Below are 24,893 nucleotides of genomic sequence, written 5' to 3'. Positions count from 1 at the left end.
GTATACAGCTGGTGGGCACGAAGGGTCTCAAGCACAATCCGCAGGTGCTCAGCATGGTCCTCTCGGGTCCTCGAATATACAAGAATATCATTAATGAATACCACCACGAACTGATCGAAGAACAGCCGAAAAACCTCGTTCATCAGCTGAATGAATACAGCAGGCGTGTTGGTCAGTCCAAACGACATGACCAGGAACTCAAAGTGACCATAGCATGTCCGAAAAGCTGTCTTCGGAATGTTCTCCTCTCAGACCCGAATCTGATAGTAATCGGAATGCAAGTCTATCTTGGAAAAATATTGTGCACCTTGCAACTGATCGAACAAGTCATCAATATGGGGAAGCGAGTATCGGTTCTTGATGGTGACTCTGTTGAGCTCGCGATAGTCCACACAGAGCCGCAACGAACCATTCTTCTTCTTCACAAATAATACCGGGGATCCCCAAGGTGAACTGCTGGGACGAATGAAACCTAACTCCCAGAGTTCATCCAACTGCTCCTGCAGTTCCCTCAACTCCAACGGTGCCATCCGATAGGGGGCCTTCGAGGCGTAGTACCGAGTACCAAATCAATCTTCAACTCCATCTGCTGACGCGGTAGTAAACCTGGGATCTCTTGGAATACATCTGGGTACTCACAAACAACTAGCAGCTGCTCAATACTCTCTACCACAGAATCCTCAACGACTAAAGCTAAGAAACTAGATAATGGCTCCCCTCTGGGCTCAGCGACGAACTGGAATACCTCTGGGTACTCACAAATTTTTTTTTTTAAAAAAAAATCTAATTTTAAAGTTAACTCTCGATCGTAGCTACTAAATTTGTGTAGCTTTTCAATGCCACACTTTTAATGTAGAAGGTTCTCTCCTAGGTTTGTCTCAGATGAGGAGAGTAGATGAGCCACATGCAAATCTTTAGAGTAGAGCCAAAGGCAACACAAGAGCTATTCATATAGTGGACCTCATATGTTGTAAGGCCCGTCCCCATAGCATGTGATATTGTCTGCTTTGCCGAAGCTCACGGATTTAAAACGTGTCACATCTGCTAAGGAATGAACCTAACTTATAGCTACCACAACTTCAGACGATTCTTCCGATGTGGGACAAAGTTTGCCTTCATTGTGTGCACAGTAGCCTGCCAGCACAACAGCCTTCTAACCACTAGTAGCTCACCCAGGCCCTTAGGCCCCGCCCACATCAGCGTTCGCCCACGTGTGCCCGCCCACATGTGACCACAGTGACGAGGTGTCACACTATCCCCCACCGAGGGCAGAGTCGTCCTCAGCTCTGATATCACTTGTAAGGTCCGTCCTCATAACATGTGATATTGTCCGCTTTGCCGAAGCTCACGGATTTAAAATAAGTCACATCTATTAAGGAAGGAACCCAACTTATAGCCACCACAACTTCGGACAATTGTTCCGATGTGGGACAAAGTTCTGTCTTCACTGTGTGCACAGTAGTCTGTCAGCATTGTAGCCTACCAACCACTGGTAGCTCGCCCAGGCCCTTAGGCCCTACCCACATCAACTTCCGCCCACGTGTGCCTGCCTACATGTGACCACAGTGACGGGGCATCACATATATGATAGTAGATGTGGGGAAGGAAGTGGAGAGGAGAAGCAATCTCTCTATATCCCTTATTTTCTCACATCTCCCTCTTTCTCTATAAGTGACACCCAAGAGGGGTAGTAGCAACTCTCTCTCTCTCTCTCTCTCTCTCTCTCTCTCTACAATCCCTTTGGGATAAGATCTTGTTTATAAAGAGTTAGGGTTTCAATTAGAAACACCAATATGGTGCTCCACTATCATACAATTTTTGGTATATGCCCCACTTCGTTTAAAGCCTATAGTTTTACTTAACCATATACTTAGATTGACCTAATCCCTTCAATGAACATAGACATCCTTCCTCATTTTTCATGAAGTCACATAATTGACCACACGATCTCAACTGTATTGTCAAGTATGATTAAAACATTTTAATAGTTGAAACAAATGATAAATGACTGAAAATGTCTTTAAGAGACTAGTGAATTCCTCATTGAATTATATGGATTTTTTCTGTATCCTGATGTATGAGCCCAACAACAACAACATATAAGTTAATGAAATTGACTCCGTATGGTAAGTTAAAGCACATTAAACTAAGAATTTAAACTCGTCACATGTTCTCAATTATAAGGATTAGTTGAAACTAGGTAAAGGCACAAGTCAATTTAGATTAGGCATGATGAGTCTCCCGATCCAAAGACTTGAAGTGACCATCCAATACAAGCATTGAACGAATCTAATAAAAAGATCCTATATCCATAAATACTAGCATTCCTAAATAGGACAGGGCAAAGGTACTTCAACTCATCATCAAATTTGATGGTGGAGACCTTATAACTATTGGTTTCCTTATACATGATGACTATATAAGAATAACCCCAGGTTCATCAAAAAACTTGCTAGCTCATCATAGAACAATAGGATATTAAGATCCATGGACATAATTTTCCCTTAACTAGTGGTGTCGTGCCCAATTCCAGGTTTAAGGATAACAAAGGAATCTCTCTCATTTAACTTGTAATCTATTTGATTTAAGATTTTTCTGCATATTATAATATTAATAACATGTCCAAATAAGACTCATGGTTATTGTGATATATGGATAAGGTCATGTTTACTATAGTTATAATTAACATGGTTTTACAGGAAACACTAACATTAACACTAGGCAAGTTCATTCTAACCTGAAGAGTCTAATTCATGATGTATATGGGCCAAACCAATTTCCAACTTTAATTTTCATGTGGCCAGTGGTCAAACCATCTAAAGCCCTAGATTTTTTTATTTTTTATTTTTTAATGCTTCGCATGAGGGTCCATGTCTTTGATCTAGACTGTGATTGTGGTCACGTGAAGGGTGGGCCACCATTATGGGTTCAAAATGAAAATTCATCTAATTAACTCTTTAACTCAACGTTATTCTCTTAGAAAATTTTTTCTCTTAATTTTTAGTCATTTAGATATCATTATTGTCCCACTTATTGTTTTTATAACTTATCTTGCAACCTACTTTTAAAATATCAAATAATATTGTAATAATGTGAAATTGGTTCATTCTTAAAGCCTATTGAGTTATCTTCCTAACTAGCCTATGATTTTATAATTCTGATAATGTTTGAGTAAGCAATGGCCAATTTTTTCGAGGATGCATATAGTTGTGATTGAATTATAAGTTGGAATATACCACAATTGAAATTTACCAACGAAACTTATATTGAAAGTTGAATTTTATAAATAACAGTAACCCCTCATGTAAGATTGCATGGCTGCTTCATGTTTTTTTTTTTTTTTTTTTTTTTGGGGATTTTTTTATTGTCCAATTATTGTTAAAGAAATGACATTCAACCTTATTTCTTTATTTATTCTTAGTATATGATTTTTGGTGCTGTAATACTCAATAGCTCACGTGGAATGTGTTTCCTTGTTAAATACTTCAATCATCTAATTGGGCTGTTTGGGACGGCACCATTTGGATCATGTTATGGTACCAAATGAAAGGGTAAGAGATTACAATTATGGTTCCAATCCAACCAAGGGTGTCAATGGGCTGGGTTTGGGCTTGAAAAATCAAAATTTTGATCAGGGCCAACCTGATGGCCCGGCATGAAACAGTTCAAAATCTGGGTTGAGACCTACCCCAGACTAGGCCTATTGATAGCCCTACATCCAACAAATAAAAGGCCAAAGAAATCTACGACCACGATATTTCAACTAGACCGTTTTAATTGGGGTGTGTCCCATGGTATAAACCTTTCATATAAGCAATACTTGGATCCAGTTATGCAAGCTTCAAAATGAAAACTTGACCGACCAACCGATGTATGAGAAGCTTACGATTATGCAATGCCGTCTTTTATACCCTTGAAAGCTCGTGCTTAAATTAGAGCTGCAACTTGATTGACCCAAACCGAAATTGGGTCAGTTATCAAGGTTCTTTGGTTGGGTTTGAGTTGGAAAATGTAGACTCGATTTGAATTTGGATTGTGTTTGGGTTGAGCAAGGTTGTGTTATGAATAATCATATGTATTTGGGTTGGGTTTGGGTGTTATTTAGGCCGAGTCCTGAGGTTGGGTTGAGTTTGGATCAGATGGTGGGTTAGATCCTTTTAAGGTTGGGTTGGGGTCGGAACCTAACCCGGCCTAACCGGACCAACCCAACCATGTTGCATCCCTTCGTTTAAGTACATGAATATGTTGCACCCCTTAATTAAAGTACATGATTGGGTTTTTATTTTGACCATGTCATTTTGAAGCTTCTTAAGGGTATTATGGTAATCATGCATTGCCGCGGGTGACTCAATGTGAAAAGGGTTTTCCGGGAGTTGATGGCCGGTTTCGATACAAAAACCACGAGCGATTTAACTTTCCCATTCCTGTATCCCTAACCTTCAAATACTCCGATCTCTATCAAAATTCCCTTTCTTTCCCTCCTTCAATCGTCGAATCCTTCTCCCTTTTGGCGCCATCTCGTTCCCCTCGACCAATCGATACCAATTTCAACCTCAGCCGTCCCTTCTTCACCAACCTAGGGTTAGGGTTTCGTAATATTCCCTTTTTATTTTCTCTTGATCTATTACGTTTTTCGATCTGTTCTTCAACCTAATCTCGTTTCCCTCTTTCAATCGGTTGCAGTTTCATAGATTTTCGTGGTAGATTTCGGCCTCTAGGGTTAGGGTTTCGAAGCTCGATCTGCAAATCTATCGAGCAAATCTTCTTTGGGGGAATTCATATCATCGCTGGTACGTGATCGTCTTGTGTTTGATCGGATCTTTTCTTCTTCTTCTTCTTCTTCTTCTTCTTCTTTTTTTTTTTTTGGGTTGGATCCGGTTGTTAGGGTTAGGTCATGGGCTTTCTTTATTATGTTGAATTCGGTTGGGCGAATATTGCTTCATATTGGAAATAAGTGTTCTTTCACATCGATTGCTTGCAAATACGACTAATTTGGCGGGAATTTTTTGATTTAGGGTTTGTCTGTTGATTTTGGCTCATCCTCGGCTCTCCGGTGTTTCTCTGATCCGAGGTAAAACAGCAGCTTTTGATGTTTGTTTTTAGCTCGGTTCCTTTCTTCTTAATTAGAGGAATTATTGGGTCTGACGCACCTGGATGCATATAGCATCCTAACGCATCAGGACTTGTGGTGGTGCCTATGGTTTAGTGATCCAGACGTCTGATCAGGTGGCCTATCTGATTGAGTTCTTATGCATCTCCATCCTGTCATCGATAGTGAGGTGCGTCATATCTACTGTCTGGATCATCAACTGTTTATCCCACCTATACTTGTGTCTTGGTGCTTGAGGACCCTATGGTTCCTCTAATCTCTGTGTGTTAAGCACTCTGGTTCTTTGATTCAATATTTGCAAGTAATTTTCTATGAGCCTCTTATTTTTTGCATTTTAGCCGATGAAACAAGGATTTTCCACTTTGTTGAAATTATGTCATGTCAACATGTGGTCATTCTACATGTCTAAGACTGCTTATCATCCTTTGGATACATTTTTGCATGTAAATAATTGAAGATTGGTTTATTATTTGTAGTATTACAATACAGTATTAAACTCTTGTCTCTATGACATTAACCTAATCGCTAGGGGCAGAAATGTGCTTGGAATTAGTTGTTCAAAAGAAAGCAAGCAAGCATAAATTTGTAGATTAAGGTTTGAAATATAACAAAAAGAAAGATCAAAAACCAAACAACCACTGGTTCACCTACTTTTTTATTTTCACCAAAGTGGTCCTCTCTGCTTACATTCGTTGAATCCCTCTCAAATCTTGTGTGTTGATCTCCAAAATAGGAATAAATATAGCAAAAAATGGCTCTAGGCTTCCTCTGGTTGAAATGAAGGAAAAAAGGTGGAAAATGAGAAAAGAAATGGAAAGAATGGGAAAAGGACCCTTTATGAATGTCTCAGTTTATGATCAATATGCTTTAGGCGTACAATTTTTTGAGTATAGTTGTATTATTCTTGTGTCCTACATGAATCCCAACCAATACAAAACAAAATGTGCTTCCCAAGCATGAGTGGAACGAGACTCGATTAAATGAGGAACAAAGACTTGTGATTGGCCAAAGCCAAAAGTTGCGAGCCAAGGTGGAACAAGGGATGGTCTGACACTCTTTAGCCATCATTTTGGCCACTACACCCATTACCACACCACCTGGAAAGCCATATGAAGAAGTCAAGCAAGCATAAATCAGAAAAGGGCATCCAAGGACAAACTCTGAAAGAGGTCAACTGGAACCAGGAAGATGATGTTTTACAATCTTGGACTGTGATAACTGGGAGCTACTCATGAGTTCCATTCCAGTCCCGAGATAGGCAATAGAGTGGTGAGGACTCTGCCTAGTGACGAATTGACCTACCCTTCTTTTTCAGCTATCATTTGCACTAAGAAAAGGGTTTGCTGCTCAATAGAGACATTGGAAGGAGTCTCCTTAGGGGTTGCCCTGGAGGCTGGAGTTCACCTCCCTATGGCGGAAGGCCAAATCATAGCATATTGCTTATTGATTGGCTAGTGCAAGGCCACTTTCGAAGTGGGTCGCAATGCATTAGGTTGTTGCTAGCTAGTCTCTTGTTAGGTCACTTCACTCGTTGTTTGCTAGCTTGTTCATTCACTTGCTCATGAACTTGTTGCTTCGCTGGAAGTGACCAGTCGCCTCCTTTCCTCTATCGAAGGATGCTTAGCCAAAAGCTATGAAGGACCTATACCCCTTTGATTTGATACAGGGGTTGTCATATGTAGTGCCATCTTCTACCAGCTTCCATAGCTGTATCTTCGAATACCTTAACAGGTCTTCCCTTCGGACAGCCAGGCCCCTTCATTCTGTTCCTTAGTAGGAGCCACTTTGTTACCTTATTTCAACAATAAGTAGTAGCATAAGATATTCGCCCATGCGAGAAGTCATGTTTCGGTGGAGGAAGAGGCTGAGGGGCTATTACTTGCAAAGCTAAGTGAGCTAAGAAGTAAGGGTGTTACGGTAGCAGAAAGAAGCCTTCCACAACACCATTATGTTGAGGTGTGTAAGCACACGAGCATTGATGAGTAATTCCGTGATGAATAAGAAAGTTGGTCAATTCATTAGAAAGAAACTCTCCTTCTGAATTAGATCAAGATACTTTGATCGGTCGCTGCAATAAAATTTCAACCATTATCTTAAATTTATGAAAACAAGTAATCTGCGTTTGCATTCCTTTTTAGCCGAAGTGCCCTCTGTTTTTTATGCAAAGGATTCAAAGTCAGCGTGCGCTATAGTGCGCCTTACTGGATTGAGGCTTTGTTTTTCGGTAGGGGTGATTGATCTGGTTAATCAAGAAATAGGAGAACAAAAAAAGGGTGTGTTTGGTCTAGTGTAGCTAACGTGACTTTCTCGATCTTTAGTTCCTCTCTCTCTCTTCACCACTGCTCCAACTTCCACAATTTACTCACTGCACTGCTCATGCTGAGTATGGCATGTGGGCATGCTCTAGGCCATTTGACATGTGCTCAAGGTGTTCCGTAACGATAACGGTGGCCGTAATGGCCACCACCTTTACCTTTATGATAGGGGCATAACAATTGTTACTAGAGGTGTATACGAACCGAGCTAGCTCAGTTAGCTCACTCGACTCGACTTGAAAAAGCTCGATTCGAAGTTGAGTTCGAGCCAAGTCAAGCTGATTTTTTGAGCTCGAAAATGAGTTCGAGCTGGCCCCAGCTCGACTTGACTCAGATCGAACCCAGCTCGAATCGAACTTGGATCGAACCAGTTCAGTGACTCGGTTACTTTGATATTAATGTTGCTCACCAAGTGTTTGATGAAATGACTCGAAGAAGTGTAGTTGGTGGCAAGGAAGGTATGTATATGAAACCAACACCCTTTTTTCTTGATTTTTATGTTGCTTAGAAGGTGTTTGATAAAATACCTCTAAAACCATTGCTGCTATTTCAAATACAGTAAGATTTTGAAGGTACAGTCCATGTGTTTGTGAAAATGCTGCAGTGGCGAACTCGACTCGAACTGGCCCGAGCTGCTGACCGAACCGAGTCAAGCTAGCCAATTAGCCTCGAGCCGAGTTCGAGCTGAGGCCAGCTCGACTCGGTTCGACTCGATGTACACCCCTAGTTGTTACGACCCTGTAACTGCCGTTACGGTCACTCTTTTTTATTTTTTTATTTATTGAAAAAACTCCCAAAAAACCTATATATGCCCCGTAATGTTAATTAAAAAGTATGAAAAACCTGTATGTCCTGTAATAGACCATTAAAGAGCTATTATGGCCTTTATAGGGAATGTAATGTGTTGTTAACGACAATTATAGGTCATTTTTTCCCATAACGGCTGTTACGACTGTTATGACCCTGTAACGTGTAACGGTTGCCACCGCTACCTTTACGTAACGGCCTTTATGGCACACTATGCATGTGCTATGGCGTAAGCCCATCTGTGAACTCACCCGAACAGCACGAGCGAGATGTGAGCAATGAGTTTGTAGCTGAAGGTGAACTGCTGAGTCTAATGGATGAGTTACTTTCAATATGGAAATATACCGACGTATCGACTGATCTGTCTTGGATATTTTGAAGCACGCAAAAGGTTTTTCTAAGTGCTTATGAATTTGTTGATCATTTCCAAAAGAGCGGGGAATTTAGTTTTGGTTGGGAAATTGATATGGGCAAGGCTTATGATTATTTTTACTGGAATTTCTTGGAATACATCGCGAGAAGAACAATCATTCATCAAAGATGAGTAGGTGGCATGAGTGCGTTTATATTGATGGCTTGTACTTCATTCCAATCAATAGCTCATTGTAATTAGCTTTATGCCAAGGAGACTCTATCCCATTTTTCTTTATTGAAGTTGTTGATGCTCTTAGTAGACTAATGACTAAGGCTGTGTCCTTAGGGGCTCATCGACATGGAAGGCTTATGTTTATTTTTACTAGAATTTCCTAGAATACATGGTGAGAAGAACAGGTATTGATCAAAGATGAGGAAGCGGCATGAATGCTTTTGTATTGATGGCTTGTACTTCATTCCAATCAATAGCTCATTGTCCTGCTTCTTTAATTAGCTTTATGCCAAGGAGACTATCCCATTTTTCTTTATTGAAGTCGTTGATACTCTTAGTTGACTAAGGTTGTGTCCTTAGGGGCTTATCGACATGGATTGGAATCTTGGTTTTGGAGTGTGACTCATTCTAGTAGAGGAAGTAGTTATTATCGCCGATGCTAATATGATTTTTCCTGCATTGGATGAGTCAAACAATTGAAAAATAGAAAACAATAAAAAAAAGGAAAAATTAGAAAAAAAATTTAAAAATGTATTTAGGAAAATACTCTCCTTCTTCTTATGCTCCCCCCATCTCTCTATCTCCATCTCTCTTAATTGTGTTGACATGTCAACTCTCTCTCACTCTCTCTCTCTCTCTCTCTCTGTGTGTGTGTGTGTGTGTGTGTGTCCGTCTCCCCCCTTCCATAAATATAACAACATTTTAGGCAAAAAGACTTTCTCTTTCATTGTCACCTTCACACATCCCTCTTCTTTAATAGAACACATTTTAGGAAAAAAGACTTCACAATTCATAAATACAAGCATCCCCCCATGAGTCGTGACAAATGGTTTTTGTCCAAGTCTACATTGAGTTAGAGTGAGTCATCTCATTTATTTGTACAAAAGGTATGTATCAGACTAGTACTGATTGCAATTGATACGACTTGGATGATACTGGGTCATATCGGATGATATTTTGTACCATGGTTATCAAGGTTTCCAACACAATTATCTCACTTTTTATGTGCAAAACTATGCACTCTTGCTTGAAAGATGCACAAAAGAGGCTGGAATATGCTTTAAACATTCTCAAAGATTATGAAGGTGTATCTGGTCAAAATGTGTTATGAACTTATGATGTTGTTGAATGGGAGAACATGTAAACCCAAAGATACGAGCTTAGGCCTTAGAAGACTAAGGAAAATAATACTTTGCTTGGAAAAATGGAGGTGGGTCCTCAATGTGGAGAGTATGCTAGAAGGATGTGTTAAAACCTAAAAAGGTTGAAGGCCTAGGCATTAAAAGACTAAGGGAGCTATTGACACATCAAGAAATGGTGGTGGTTTACCAACAATGTGAAGTGCATAACAAGCTTGAGGAATGTTTTCTAGGGCCTCAATTGGGGTATAAAAATGGCTACTAGAAAACAAGGATTAGACATTTCTGGAGTAGTCCGCCAGTTGAATTCTCTCGTAGCCAAAATCACATACAAGGTTGCATTGGCAACATGGTAAGTTTGGTGCAATATTTGGTTCAGGGAAATGCTTTTGTTGAGAATTCAACAACCTTCTTCTCGTAGCAGGAAAGGAAGAGGATGGGCTATCTGAGGCTTATAAAAGTGTTGACAACATAATGGTTCAATCCTTTTCTTTTAAAGACAATCTAAGCGACAAGAGGAAGAGAATTGATGCTTTTAATGAGATGATAGGAATGTTGGAATGAAAGCAAGGTATTCCGTAACGGTAATGGTGTCCGTAACAGCCACCATCGTTACCTTTACGATACGGGTTGTAACGTCCGTTACGGCCCTTGTAACATCCGTTATGGTTTCTTTGTAATTAAAAAAATTGAAAAACTTGTATCGGCGCTATAATGGACCATTACAACCTTTACGAGGGGTGCAATGGGTCGTTATGGGGCCATTACAACCTTCACAGGGGGTGTAATGGGTCATTATGGGCCTATTACAGCCTTTACGACGGGTGTAATGGGCCGTTACGAGAGTTATACCAGCTATTACGGGTCATTCTTTCCGTTATGGTTGTTATGACCCCATAATTTGTAATGGTTGCCACTGTTAACTTTACGGCCTCATAACGACCATTACGGCACACCATGAATGGAGGAGATTTTATTCATAGAGCATGGCTTGATCATAGAAATTTGGAGTCAGGAAACTTTTGGGGGGGGGGGCGGGGTTTTGTCCATTTTCTACAAATAGTATGGCTATGATATTGCTAGCCAATGCACCATTTAAAAAATTGTGGTTGAAATATGTTCCTTGTAGAATCTCATCGCTTTACTTGATTGCATTGCTCAACAATATCCTTACTAGAGATCATTTGCATTGTAGAGGCTGTCATTTGTGGAATAGATATATCCTATAGTCAAAGGAGGAAGACATGATCAATCGCCTTGCCCACCGTGTTGCTTCTTTTAAAACCCAAGGACACAATCTATCTCTTTTTGGTCTCCATTGGGCACTACTCAAAAAGGTTGCTATGTTGGTTCGATGGCTTGCTTCTAGCATACATTGATATCCTTTGGACTCGGGCGTATAGGATTGAAAGTAATAAGAGACTTTTTTAAAAGGAAAATGGTACATAATCAAAGGCAATGTTATTGACTACAATGGAATTAGCAATGGAATTGTTGTTCTAAGGGAGCCCGGGCATCCTGATTGGAGAGCCCCTACTTGTGTGTTGGGTGAAACCAGGGCAAAGGATTGATTTTTTATTTTTATTTTTATTTTTTGAAAGGCGGAAAAGGATTGATGTTCTTGAAGTTGCACTAAAATTGTATTCAATGATGTCTCTATGAAACATTGGGAGAGACATTACGTGCAATGGTAATCAAGGATATTCCCAACATAATTGTAGAAATGTTTCCTAGGCCAATTGGGCAAATTAATGTTGACTAGGCGGAAGCCTCCTTGTTGTCTTCTTCTTCTTCTTCTTCTTCTTCTTATATATATATATATATATATATATATATATATATATATATATATATATATATATATATATATATTACTGGATGGGGAAGGAGCAAGAGAGCCAATGTTTGAGCTAAACACTCTAGTGGGTGGTGGAAGCTAGATTTTGGCTTTCCTTTATCAATAGTCTTGGACCCTTTCTGTTGTCGATGTGGCAATTTTAATTTTGATGCAATTTGACTGATTTCTGGCTTAGGTGGAAATAATGCTTCTAATATGGCTGGCCTATGGCAATCAAAATTGGTTTTGAGATCTTTTTGGATCACTTTGTTGAGGTGTTATTGCTTGAAGGTGGCTTGCATGATGCTCGTGTGGCTAGCAATGTGTATTTGGAAGGAATATAAAAAGGGGGAAAAGGCAAAAATCATTCATAACATGTCCCCTTTTCACAAGTAGTTTGGACTTTAGATTATGTTACCAAACACGATAAGTAGGTGGACAAAAGATTAGTAAAAATATTTTTAGAGTATGTTAGTATGCTACCAAACACAGTAACTTGGACTAAATGTTGACTTGTTTTTGGGCAATTTTTGATGCTGTACAATCTGGTCAAAACCTTTGGTTGGGGAGGGGGGTTGCAACGTGTTTTGGATTAGTGATCATCGAGTAACCTATGACTCTCTTGCAAATAATTGTCTTTGACCTAGGAGGATGGTGGAGCCCTTTGTGGTGGCACCATGGGGCGATGCTCGAATGCACCAGAGCATACAAGAAGCAACCCCAGGTATATCCCCAACAGGTCATCCGTTGAAAATTTTGAGCTGATTATTCCTGGGAAGGGTCCTTGACTTGCAGGAACAATTTCTGGCCTATCAATGATCCATCTTTGGCTGGTAAGAATACTTCACCTGCAGTCCATGGATGCCCATTGATTATCCCTGTTTTCGGTTTTTCATTGTTTTGCTATTTGAGTATAATAGGGGTATTTACTTTTTTTGCTAGTTGTTAGTTAGGGGATTTGTTGGTGTAGTTAAGGTTTGTTGGATATTAGTCATGAGTAACACACTAATCACATTATTAATTAGTGGTTTGTAGTAATGGATTTATAAAGTTTTTATTTCAGAGATTGTGAGCGACTTCTTTTGGTGTTTCATAATTAAATTTGATTTGATTTTTTTTTTTCTCTTCCAAGTAGAGAGAGAAGAAGAGGAAGGAGAACCTTCTCTTGTTCTTGCTGAGTTTGATTAGCGCTTAAGATGCTCATGGATTGCCCAATCATGGAGGATTTGACGGTCCTTGCTAGAGCCACTCATCGGATTTGGATTCCTTGCCGTGGGAAGGCTGTTCTGTGGATTCAAGGGGTCCCCTCCAGCAAATGGTATTAGAGTCCAATTTGTTTATGGGATGTTTGGCTGATTGCTTGATCTGCTTCAAGATTGGGGTAGAGAGGTGATCAAGATTCATTCGCTACGTGTTGACATATTGATTGGTTCACTTTTTGCCCGTCCAAATAGTCCATTGGAGCTTTGAAGCTTTATCTTGCTCAGATTAGTTATCATCATCCCTTCCATCTTGATTTTCGTTTCTTTTTTAATGTAAATTCCTACCTCACCATCCCAGTCTTGCCCATTTCTACCCCATTTCAACCATATCGAGACACCTATAGTGAGTAGTGACAATATTAGTGACACCCCTACAACCCCAATTCACTTGATTTCTATTCAATAGTCATATACAATAACCCGATTGAATAACTCTCATATCAAAAGCCCCAAATCAAATATTCCCCATCAAGAGCCTCTCCAACATGCATACGAAACCTACCGGCTAGGCTGTGGGAGATACAAACCTGTTCAAAAGACAAGGGGATCGAGTCCCTACGATAGCATATTAAAGCGCTGGCACAACGCACAAGTTCCAAAATGTACTCTGGCAAGTATAGTATATTGCCAAGTGCATTGTACATCATGACATCATCAACTTGGTGCAGTTTGGCCATGATTCCAACTTCCAATGGTTTTGTGGCAGTTTGTTGATCTTTGCATATATATGGAGGAAGAATTCAGCCCCATAAGTGATACTGCATTGCACGAAATTTCGGAACCATCGCTTATTAGCGATGACATGTCCCCTCATTAATGTTGAAAAGTTGGGTCTCGATAAGGATCTGATCTTTGGCAAGGAGTCTGTTGATTGTTATGACATTGATGGAGATCTAATCTAAGATTGTACGGTAATGAGGGTATACATGGTGATGACGTTGAGACGATGGTGAGTCACAAGAGCCTCATGATGCCGTAGCAATTTGATTGGATGGTCTTCTAGAATTTGTGAGCATCTTCAACTAAGAGTCGGAAAGAGTTTTGATTTTCAACAATGGCTACTTGTGTAGTTGGGGTGACCCTTTTAGTATAGATGGGCATATGGCTAATGTTTTGGTCCATGTCAACAAGATAACGTGGTTGCAGGACTGTTACTAGATGCGCCAAGGCATGCATGAGAGTAACCTTCAAACATATGCCGAGAAATAGGTAGATCACGTTCCCAATGGCCCGTTTGTTAAAGGCCTGTATTAATGGTTCTAGGGAAGGGTCCTTGACTAGTGGGAATTATATATTGGCCAGCTAGTGATCCTTCCCCGTTGGGCAAGAATACCTCTCTTGGCATCCAAGGATGCCCAGTGATCTTCCCTATTTTGGTGGTTCTTTGTTGTTTTCTGATTTTTAGTGTAGCAAGGGTATTTCGAGTATCTCCTTTTGTTGTTAGTTGTTAATTTGGGGATATGTTGGTTTGGTTGAGGTTAGTTAGGGGATATTTTAATCTAGATGTGATGTTGACAATCAAAATTGGTGTCAAAATCTTTTTGAATCACTTGTTGGGCCATTACTCTTTAGAGTTGACTCTTGCACCATGATTTTGTGGTTGTATGGTATTTACATGGCCCCTTGAAAGTTGTCCTTATAATGTTAACAAGTTAAGGTTGTGATTCTATTTCTTGGAGATTGCCTTCAACCTCGTTCTAGCAAAGTCAACTCCTCCAACTTGGATGAGTTAAAAAAAACACGTCAAGAGTGCTACAACAGTTGGCCTTCTTAGTTTTGTCTCTCTGGGGACCTAGATCCCAACACATGTTGCTGAAATGGGGTCAAAATGTTGAGATGTGGATGATTAGACCCGTTCATCTTCTTGGTACTAAAATAAATAAGTTATCACCTCAAAATCATGCCTCATCAATGATCCTATATTGTTAGAGTTGAAGGCCATTGAAAATTCTCTTCTGTGTTCTAAATTTACCTACATATAATAATGTTCAAAGCAAGGTGCTCCACTCTATGTTCAATACATGCCACAATGGCTGTTACGACCTCTTTTTTTCCTTCCCGAAAAAATCTGCTTTGGGATTGTTATAGGTCTTTTTTCCTATAACGGTTGTTACGACCATTTTGGCTCTGTCACACGTAATGGTTACCACCATTTTTGTTACATAACAACCGTTATGTAACCGTTTTAGCATACCATGGGTCAACGTCATTCAACCAGTGTAATTTTCGTACAATGGATTGTATAGAATAGAATCCAGAACATGGACGGTTACTATCATCAGACAATCTACACGTGTGCCCCAATGAGGTGACACAATCCCAAGGCGCAAAAGAGGCAAAATGAACTCAAGAAGGAAAGCCTTCTTCAAAGAGTTCCTTACCAGATGTTAGGTTTGTTGAGTCATTGACACTCATGTAAAAGGTGTATCCCATGTTACATACCATGACATGTGCCACTGTGGCATCCGGGAGAGATCCAAGGTGGTTGTACATTGGATGGATTTGACCATGTAGATATCTGGTCCAAAAATGAGGTTGGCCACTTTTTATGCAAACTGGAATTTTAGAAATATTTAGAAAGGCTAGAAAAGCTTTGGCAAAAAATTTTCAGCCCTCCATTTATATTATAAACCATGGCCTGTTTGACCAGTGAAATGACTTGATATTTTAGCAAAACATTTTCAAGAGCTTTGCTAAGTCCACACAAGTGTGCAATAAAGCCTCGAGACACACCACGCATATGCCTGCTTAGTACGATATGTAGGGGCGTCAATGGGCCGGGCCAAGCCTTGTCCAAGCTTGGCTTAAATCTTCAAACCTAAGCTCAAACCCGGCTTGGGCCTGCAATGGGCTAAAGAAGTCCAGCTCGAGCTCGGCTAGTGCCTGAGCCACGTAATAAATTTTTAAAAAAATAACCCCCCCCCCCCCCCCCCCCCCCCAACAATGATGTTTATGTAAGTTCTAATTTGACCATTAGATGGGTAATCCCATGCTAGGACGAGGGACAAACAATCGAGCTTATATGCGATTAAGGTGGGCCACACCAAAGGAAATAGTTGTGAGAGAGACGTCCTCGCTTGATTATTACAGGGCCCACCATGATGATTATATAAAATCCACTCCAACTATTAAATGCCACAACAATATCTAGGCACGGGTCCCAAAAGTGAGGCCCATCCATTATTCAGGTGGGACACACCAAGGGAAATAGTTCAGAGGTTGAGCCTTGCCTTGTATATTGTTTCGAATCATGTGGTCCACTTGAATTACGAATTGGGCTGGATTTTGGGCCATGGCGTGACACACTTAATAGTTGGGGTGGATTTTACATCATCACCTAGGTGGAGCCCACCTAACCTGCTAACCCCTTTTCCAAAAAAAGATGTGTGAAATAACTCCAGTTCCTCATGATGCGTGAGCTTTGCACGTAAGATAACTCTCCTTTGGACTCGCTCTTTATTTTTAGGAGGCCCACCTTAACATGTATGTGAGATCCACTTTGACCATTAGGTTTTTAATCCTACATTAGGCCTAGGGCCAAAAAACCACGTTGCCTCGTGATTTAGGTGGGCCATGCCAAGGGAAATAGTTGGGAGAGAGACTTCCACCATTGATATTTACAGGGCTCCACTATGATGATTATATAAAATCCACTCCAACCATTAGATACTATACCCAAACCTAGGCTTGGGGCCCAAACATCAGCCCCATCCGTTATTCCGGTGGCACATATGAAGGAAGCAGTTTGGGGGGTGAATATTGCCCTTTAAACTATTTCCAATCGTGTGGTCCACTTGAAACACAGATGGAGATGAGTTTTTGTCCTTGGGCCTAACATGGGGTGACACACCTCTTGGTTGGGATGGATTCCATATAAACTCCATCGTGGGACCCACAAAGGTGACAACCCCTTATATTCTTCTTAGGTATTAAAATTAATTGAAGCCTTAGAAGTCCAACTGATTGGGACTGGGATTAGGTGAGGCAAGTAACAACTTAGTGGGGGAGTAGGGCCCACCTCAAATGTGTGTGTTGTATATCCACGCCATCCATATGCTTTTCCAACTCATTTTAGGTTATGGTGCAAAAAATGAGGTAGATCCAAATCTTAGGCGGACCACACAATAGGGCTTGAATTCCCACCATTAAAATCTTCTTAGGGGCTACAAAAGTTTTGGACCAACTGCTATTTGTGTTTTCCTTTCGTCCAAGACTGTGACCATACCAACAGGTTGGATTACAAATAAATATTAATGGTAAGCGTTCAATCACCACCGTGTTCCTCAAGTGTGGTCCACTTGAGATTTGGATCTGCTTCATTTTTGGGACCATACCCTAAATGAGCTGACAAAATAGATGGATGATGTCGATTTACAACACCTACATCGAGGTGGGTCCCACGGGTTCACCAAGCTATTACCTTCATCGCACCTAATCTTGCTTTGGGAAGGACATTTGTAAACCATAACGGGCTCGGGCTTGGCCGACGTGCTTTTGGACATCCTGGTCCAAGCTCGGCCCGTTTATAAACAGGCTTCAAATTTAAGCCCGAGCCTAGTCCTCGGGTCTGATACTCCAACCCAAGCCTGACCTGAGGCAGGCTAGGCCCAAAAGCCTAACGACCCATTGACACCCCTAATGATAGGTCTAAGATCCAATACATCTTATCAGAACGCCACCGCTATATTGATGCCCTAGCCGAAGATTCAGGTTGAGCCACTGGTCATGTGGATGACCACATTTTGCAAAACAAATGTAGAGCTTTGAAATACTTGGTAGAAGTTTTTGAACCCACCATTTATTTTTAATATTAGGGCCCACAGGCTAAGTGGACCAGATTTTTTTTTTAGGAAAACATGTAGAAGGTTAGACCAACCTAATGGATGGATTGGATCTCACACTCATGTTCCATGCTAGCACATGTGCAACATGTACGTGAGCGTTATTGCACGTGCATGTGTGCTTAGTGAAGCTCCATCTTCAAAAAAAAAAAAAAAACAGGTGCCCTCTTCAAAAGCTCCATCCTCAAAAACTACAAAATGGTCTAGCTGGATGGATGACTTGCATCTTGTGTTGGTGTGCCATGGTGGAACACGTGATGTCTTGCGGATGGGCTGCCTTGTCCATGCAGGGTAGGTTTCATACTTTCTCATGCTGAGTTTCTAGGGCCATATATCAAGTGAAGTCGAGTTGAGGTGGGCCAAGCTTGGCTTGACTCGTTCTTGCTCTCCTCGAGCTTACCATTGGAGCTTGGCTTGACTTGTCCATGCTCCCCTTGAGCTCGAGCTCACTCTCGAGCTTACCATTCAAGCTCTTTACCCTACCCAACCCGACCCCAAACTCGTACTTTCTCATGCTGAGTTTCTCGGGCCATATATCCCGTGCATGTGTGCTTAGTGAACCTTTCACTCTCGCGTTTTCCTATTTTCAAATAATTACATAAATGAAAAAAAAAAATAATCAAAGATTAGATTGAGAGGTACCTTGCTGTTGAGAGAGAGAGAGAGAGAGAGAGAGAGAGAGAGAGAGAGAGGGAGAGAGTCCGGTGGGTGCGGGCCCTGTGACTGAGACACTGAGTGGAGCTCGGGTGAGTGGAGAGAGAGAGAGAGAGTGAGGCTCAGGCGGGCGCGGCGAGTTGGGTTTGTAAAGGGAAAGGTAAAAGGGATGGGTAGCGTAGGGCCTTTAAGATTTTTTATATTTATATATATATATATATATATATATATATATATATGTATGTATGTATGTATGTATAGTATATTTGAGCCGAGCTCGAGCTCGAGCTAATCGAGCTTCGAGCCAAGACAAGTCAAGCTCCACTCTGCTCAACCTCGGCTCGTTTTCAAAGGAGCTAAGTCATATGAAGCTTGGCTCGCCTTGAGTCACTGTTCAAGCTCAGTCAAATCAAGCTAGATCGTGCCAAGCCAAGCGAGCTTTTCGAGTTAGCTTGGCTCGTGTATAGCTCTATGAGTTTCTTCCCTCTGTTCCTTTTGACGAGAAGTGAGTTCTAGTTGACCGGTCCCTAATGATTCTCTCACAACAAAAGAAATTTAATTATTAATTTAGTTAGAAAAAATTATTTTATTTTCTCGATTATGTTATTATAGGGTAGCTATAAGACCGGCTATGCTTTATCGGACATAATGTTGGATAGTCAAGGAGTAACATTTTCATTGGATGAGCATAGTGTGAGTGAGGATGTTGAGATGGATGAGTGGCAAGACAAGGAACGATAGAATTAGGAATGAATGCCTACGAGGGAATGTAGGAGTAACACCCAATAGGTAATAAGATCAGGTAAAGTGGACTTAGATGGAATGGAGACCAAGAACTGTATTGGTTAGGAGTGAGTTGGGTCAAGTTGAAGGCTCTAAAAGGGCAAGGGGAAGGCCCAAAAGGACATGGGTGTGTGTAGGTAGTAGGAAAAGACTTGAGGGACTTGTGTTTTGACGGAGGGTATGGTCTGTGATTGAGTGGAATGGCATAACACAATTTGTTTGTGTAACTGACCCAGGTAGAGCTATACATGAGCCAAGCTAGCTCAAAAAGCTTGCTCGCCTTTGCTCAATCTAGCTCGATTTGACTCAGCTTGAACGGCGACTCAAGGCGAGCCAAGCTTCATATGACCCAACTCATTTGAAAAAAAGCCGAGGTCGAACAAAGTGGAGCTTGACTCGGCTAGGCTCAAAGCTCGATTCCAAGCTTAGTTAGCTCGAGCTTGGCTCAACTTGAATATATATATATATATATATATATATATATATATATATATATATATATATATATATATATAAAAAACACGGAAAAAAAAAAAAAAAAAAAACCCTAAAGGCTCTACCCTACCTGTCCCTTTACAAACCCAACCCCCCCCCCCCCCCCCGGCTTCGCTTTCCCAATCTCTCTTTGCTTCTCCTCCCCACTTGCTCGAACTCCACTCTCTCTCTCTCTCTCTCTCTCTCTCTCTCAACAGCAAGGTACCTCCAAATCTAATATTTCATTATTTATTTATTTATGTAATTGTTTGAAAATAGGAAAATCTCAAATTCGAAAATTGAGATTTGGGGTTTTGAATCTATGATTTGCAAATTGAAAGGCTTGGGGGTCGGGTTGGGGCTAGGAGCTTGAATGGTAAGCTCAATAGCGAGCTCAAGCTCAAGGGGAGCACGGATGAATCAAGCCAAGCTCCATTGGTAAGCTCAAGGACGAGCTCGAGAAGAGCACGGACGAGTCAAGCCAAGCTTGGCCCACCTCGGCCCGACTTGGCTCGATGTACAGCCCTAGACCCAAGTAGTTGGGATGAGGCTTTGATGATGATGATAGAATTTTAATTTCTTGGCCCGCCTAGTCGGTTGAGTTCGGAGTCAACCCAACCTTGTGGCAGTCCGAGTCCAAATTTGTGAACCATGCTTCCTGGTCCTCCCACTCCATCTCAAGTCTCAACATGCAAATAATTACACTCTGCTATTCAGCACAGCAGGTTAGGCTGCCAGATAGCATTCTTACGAGACAATGGTCCGATACATGAATGAAAAAGCTCACATAAGTGATAGATTCTTATGCTTCCCATTTTATCCTTTTTTCTTTTTCTTTTTTCTTTTGATGTTTTATCTCATTTTTTTAGTATTAAAAAAATTGCTCTGATAGGTTCGATATTGTCTGATACGCCCAGTATGTATCATTTTCGACTGGCTGGTATGCCCTTTGATCTGATATTTGGAAACTTGCCTGTTGCTGTTGAGAATTCATTAGACTTACCACAGGCCCACTCTTGTAACACAGTAACGGCACCTTCATGCATGTCCTTAATGATGTAGAGGCCAATGTAATCAAATTGTGAAAAAAAAACTTGGAAATAGCCATCATAGATTTTGAGGAGACATCACAACCATTGGAAATGGACATGTGGGCAAAAGTTATGCATCCTGGCAGTCTCATAGCTGACAGAAGAACCAGTCTCATAGCTGTTGTAATTAAATTTTGGACTGGTAGCCTTGTTGTCGACTCCGGTAGCTTTCTTACTCATCTGATGCCTCTTGGTCAACTTTCTTCCACCTTGCATGTTTGGTAATACTAGACACATGGTTTGTAGGACTGAGGTTACAATGATACTTGAGGCATGTTGACATCTAACACACCAATTGGGTCTCCCCCACTAGTACAAAATATGCATCCATCTAGGTGCATGAGATGTCAAAACTTCCGGATTAGTGATGGAGATTTGCCGGATGCCAATATCTGTATTAACTTTTGATAGGGCCATCCATGACTGAAAAATGGCGTCGATGATTCCTCCGGTGGGTAAGATCATAATATTTAGCCTACCCATGCAAATCAAAGTCATTTTGTTTGGAGAACATTACTGTATGCTTCAGCCTAGGCACTAGACTTCAATCAAGTAACACGTGATTATAATTAGTTGGTTTCTTTCTTTTGGTCACAAAAACATTTTTTTATTATCTGTACTCTATGCTTGGTTGAGTATTAAACCCTGTTGAGGTATTTAGTTTTGATTCCCATTTCGATAAGGTTTGAGTTGTAGATTAACTCATATTGCAGTGGTGTGCTTAGGTTTTTGCCTTTGTGACCTTGTGATTAGTTTCATTAGTTGTTGGTTTTGTAGATCAAACATGGTATTTAAGGATAACAAACGGCCTCTCAATGATGATGATCCATACCAACTCTCTTGTAAGCACCCGAGACAGCTGGGTTATGATGGCATTCGCCTGGCCTCATTTTTAGAAACTGGTCCCTGTAACATCCCCGAAAAACCTCATATTTCAGGTAAGAAAAATCACCAGAATTTGTCGTAATTATGGATGGGAACTGACTTAGTTTTCCAACTGATCTGAATTTTGATGCAAAGTTGGTGAAGGTGAAGAAAGCTTCAATAAGCCTCAGCATGAGGAGATGCTTGTTAGCCATGCTGTGAGTGTCATCTCAGCTGCCAGAGACAAGGAGTTTGACGTCAGCGCTTTTGGCAGCATTTCCAGCTTGTCATGGGTCACAAGCAGTACCGGCAAAGAGGATTTGAGGTCAGAGTCAGGATTGCCGATATCTTGCTCCCCTCGTTTCCTTGATTACGATCGCCTAACAAGATCATTAGTTCCGTCAGAGGAGATCTACTCATCATCTCTTCTCGATTATCCGCACCGAAAACCTGTTTCTCTTGGACCAGATCATCAAGTTGATGTTCCAGAATGGGGTCTGGAGGGCACCAAGAACTCAGCTCCAGCAGCATTGGATGTTGATACAGATGCCAGTGCCGCTTTTCCACAATCCTCTATTATGCCGTCGTCAGGGCTACGTGCTCACCCCATGATGGACGACAGCAACTGGGAGAAGCTGGTTGGGACTTGTGTTGTCCCAATGCTGGATGCTGATGCATCTGCTCACAGCAGAGGAGATGTTGGACATGGTAGAACTGATTGTAAATGCACAGATGTGGGGTCAGTTAGATGTGTGAGACAGCACGTGATGGAAGCTAGAGATAAGCTGAAGGAAATGATTGGGCAGGAGCCATTCATGGAGCTGGGATTCTGTGAGATGGGTGAGAATGTAGCGCAGAGATGGAGCGAAGAGGAGGAACAGGTGTTCCATGCAGTTGTTTTCTCCAATCCCGCATCGGCAGGGAAGAACTTTTGGGAACATCTCTCACGGGTCTTCCCCAACCGAACCAAGAAGGAACTTGTCAGTTATTATTTCAATGTCTTTATGCTCCGGAGAAGGGCCGAGCAGAACAGGACGGATCCACTGAACATTGACAGCGACAATGATGAGTGGCAGGGTAGTGATGATGGTGGGGAGTTTGCAATGACCGAGGAAGAAGAAGACTCTGCTGTGGAGTCTCCAGTGGATCAAGAGCATGTTGTTTACTATGGTGATGGTGCCCACGAGGATTGCCATGAAGATGATGATGATGAGGATGATGATTTTGAAATTAACAATGATGGAGGTGCTGGGGACGACGATGACGATGACGATGACGATGTTGTTGCCAGTGAAGACGATGACGGAGGGCTCGATGATGTTTCCGAAGCACACGTTAGTAATGTACCCAGTTTGGGCAAATTACAAGGTTGCAGTTTGGTTCCTATCAATCAGAATGCGGGTAATAATCCACAGAATGGCTCAGAGGATCAAGATGTCCAGGATGACTCATGCACGTCCTACGAGTGCCAGCGCAATGGCACCGATTCGTATGGCCCAGCTGATGTGGCGGCAACGCATGAGAGCCAAGTTGAGATAGGCCGTAATAAAAGCTTGCATGGTGAGTACGGTAATGACATTTTAAGTGGTCTTGTTGATCATGGATACTTGTTGGAGCCGCCCTGTGAAGCGAAAGCATGGGACATTGGATTTCTCCCGGGACCCAAGGAAGACGTCGATTTCTTATCTACATTCAATATGATCGAAGAGGTGTTTGGAGATGAAGGCCAGAGTAAGAATGAGACGCGGGATGGTCCTGGTAAAAGCTGAGCTCTTTTTTTTTTTCTTTTTTTTTTTTCCCTATCTGTCAACCTCATCTTGCACTGAAGGCAGCTTCTCTAACCACCTTGCATCTGAGGCCATTGATCATAATGAGTCGGGTATTGTCGGCAGGAAGTATTCTTTCATTGAGCGTAGGTCCGATTTCCATTGTGCATTCATGGTGGAAGAAAGGAAGTCCTGCCTTCATTGTAAAGTATAGAGTTCAAGTCTTAAAAGGGGTGTGTGGTTTCTGCGAGCTTGCATCATATAGTGCTCTCTCATGGAATCTATTGTTTGTGAATAGCACTACCCTTACTGCCATTTTTGGCAAACCCTCTTTCTCTCTCTCTCTCTCTCTAGGGAAAATTTCTCTTGAGAAGAGCATCTGTTTGGGATTTTTACTGGGGCGATAGGGTTTTGAGGAGTGTTTACATTTTCATCAGTCCATGCAAGGCTTATTACGGGAAGACTTCTCATTGTTCTAGAATGTTCTTTGATGTTTAGCCTCAGAGTCAGTAGCCCCATTCCCTCTTTCAATAGATCATTGCTCCTCTCTGGGTTCTCTCTCTCTCTCTCTCTCTCTCTAATATTTTTGGGTGGGGGAGTGCTAGCTGTGGTGGCAAACTGGTGGAGCATGCCCAAGTCCGGTTCATGGCCCAAGGACCTGTGTTCTCTCCGAGGCCAGTCCCAATTGAGTCAAATTAGTTGGGCTGGGCTGGGCTGGAATGGGCCTAGCTGTCAATTAATCACTGGTCCAAAAGCACGGATGGTGATTTTGTGGCGACCCTAACACCACGTAGGGCGTGGGAGAATTTGATTGGTCCCTATGCCACTTGTCAAAGGTGGGACTCCACGTAACAACTTTCAAACATGCTTTGCATGAGGGCCATATCCGACAGCAGCATGTGGCCCATTCAAATTCTTCTACATCCCAACACTAACGTGGCCCATCTCTGACAGCAACACGTGGCCCAATAAAATCCTGCTACATCCTAACACCACCAAGCTACATGTTGTTGGGATCACCATGCAATCTGCGCCCCAAAAAGCACAGGCTAGACTCTGGCCGGGTCACACCCATTTGCGACCCCAGCCATTAGCTTTACCACCTTCACATGACATCTAATGTACCTGTTGCTTCTAAATTGCGGTTAGGAAAGCAGTCTTATCATGTTTACTGGCAGAGTCAAGATGCAGAAATTACACATGAGCAGGTTAAAAAGAAGAAAAAAAAAAGGTGTAATGATAATCTTAAAATATAATATCTTGGACCCACAGTGAATTGCTTCATGATCATATTGACGGTTACGGTTACAATGGAATGACTAAAATTTTGGGGGGTTAGGATGATGTGTTGGTGTGTATTTGTT

At 41.5% G+C, this 24,893-nt stretch overlaps 1 protein-coding gene across 1 annotated transcript; it reads left to right on the top strand.

The window, feature by feature from the left end:
• The first annotated feature begins 5,215 nt into the window (after positions 1–5,215).
• LOC131219269 (uncharacterized) lies at positions 5,216–24,079 on the top strand. The gene is made up of 3 exons (XM_058214328.1): positions 5,216–5,279; positions 21,677–21,837; positions 21,920–24,079. Exons 2-3 carry the CDS (start codon positions 21,684–21,686, stop codon positions 23,530–23,532), a joined length of 1,767 nt encoding a protein of 588 aa, XP_058070311.1. The 5' UTR covers positions 5,216–5,279; positions 21,677–21,683; the 3' UTR covers positions 23,533–24,079.
• Positions 24,080–24,893: the final 814 nt, after the last annotated feature.

This window comes from Magnolia sinica, chromosome 11 (assembly GCF_029962835.1).
Source record: "Magnolia sinica isolate HGM2019 chromosome 11, MsV1, whole genome shotgun sequence".
Taxonomy (NCBI): domain Eukaryota; kingdom Viridiplantae; phylum Streptophyta; class Magnoliopsida; order Magnoliales; family Magnoliaceae; genus Magnolia; species Magnolia sinica.
This window is presented reverse-complemented; position numbering and strand designations above follow the sequence as displayed.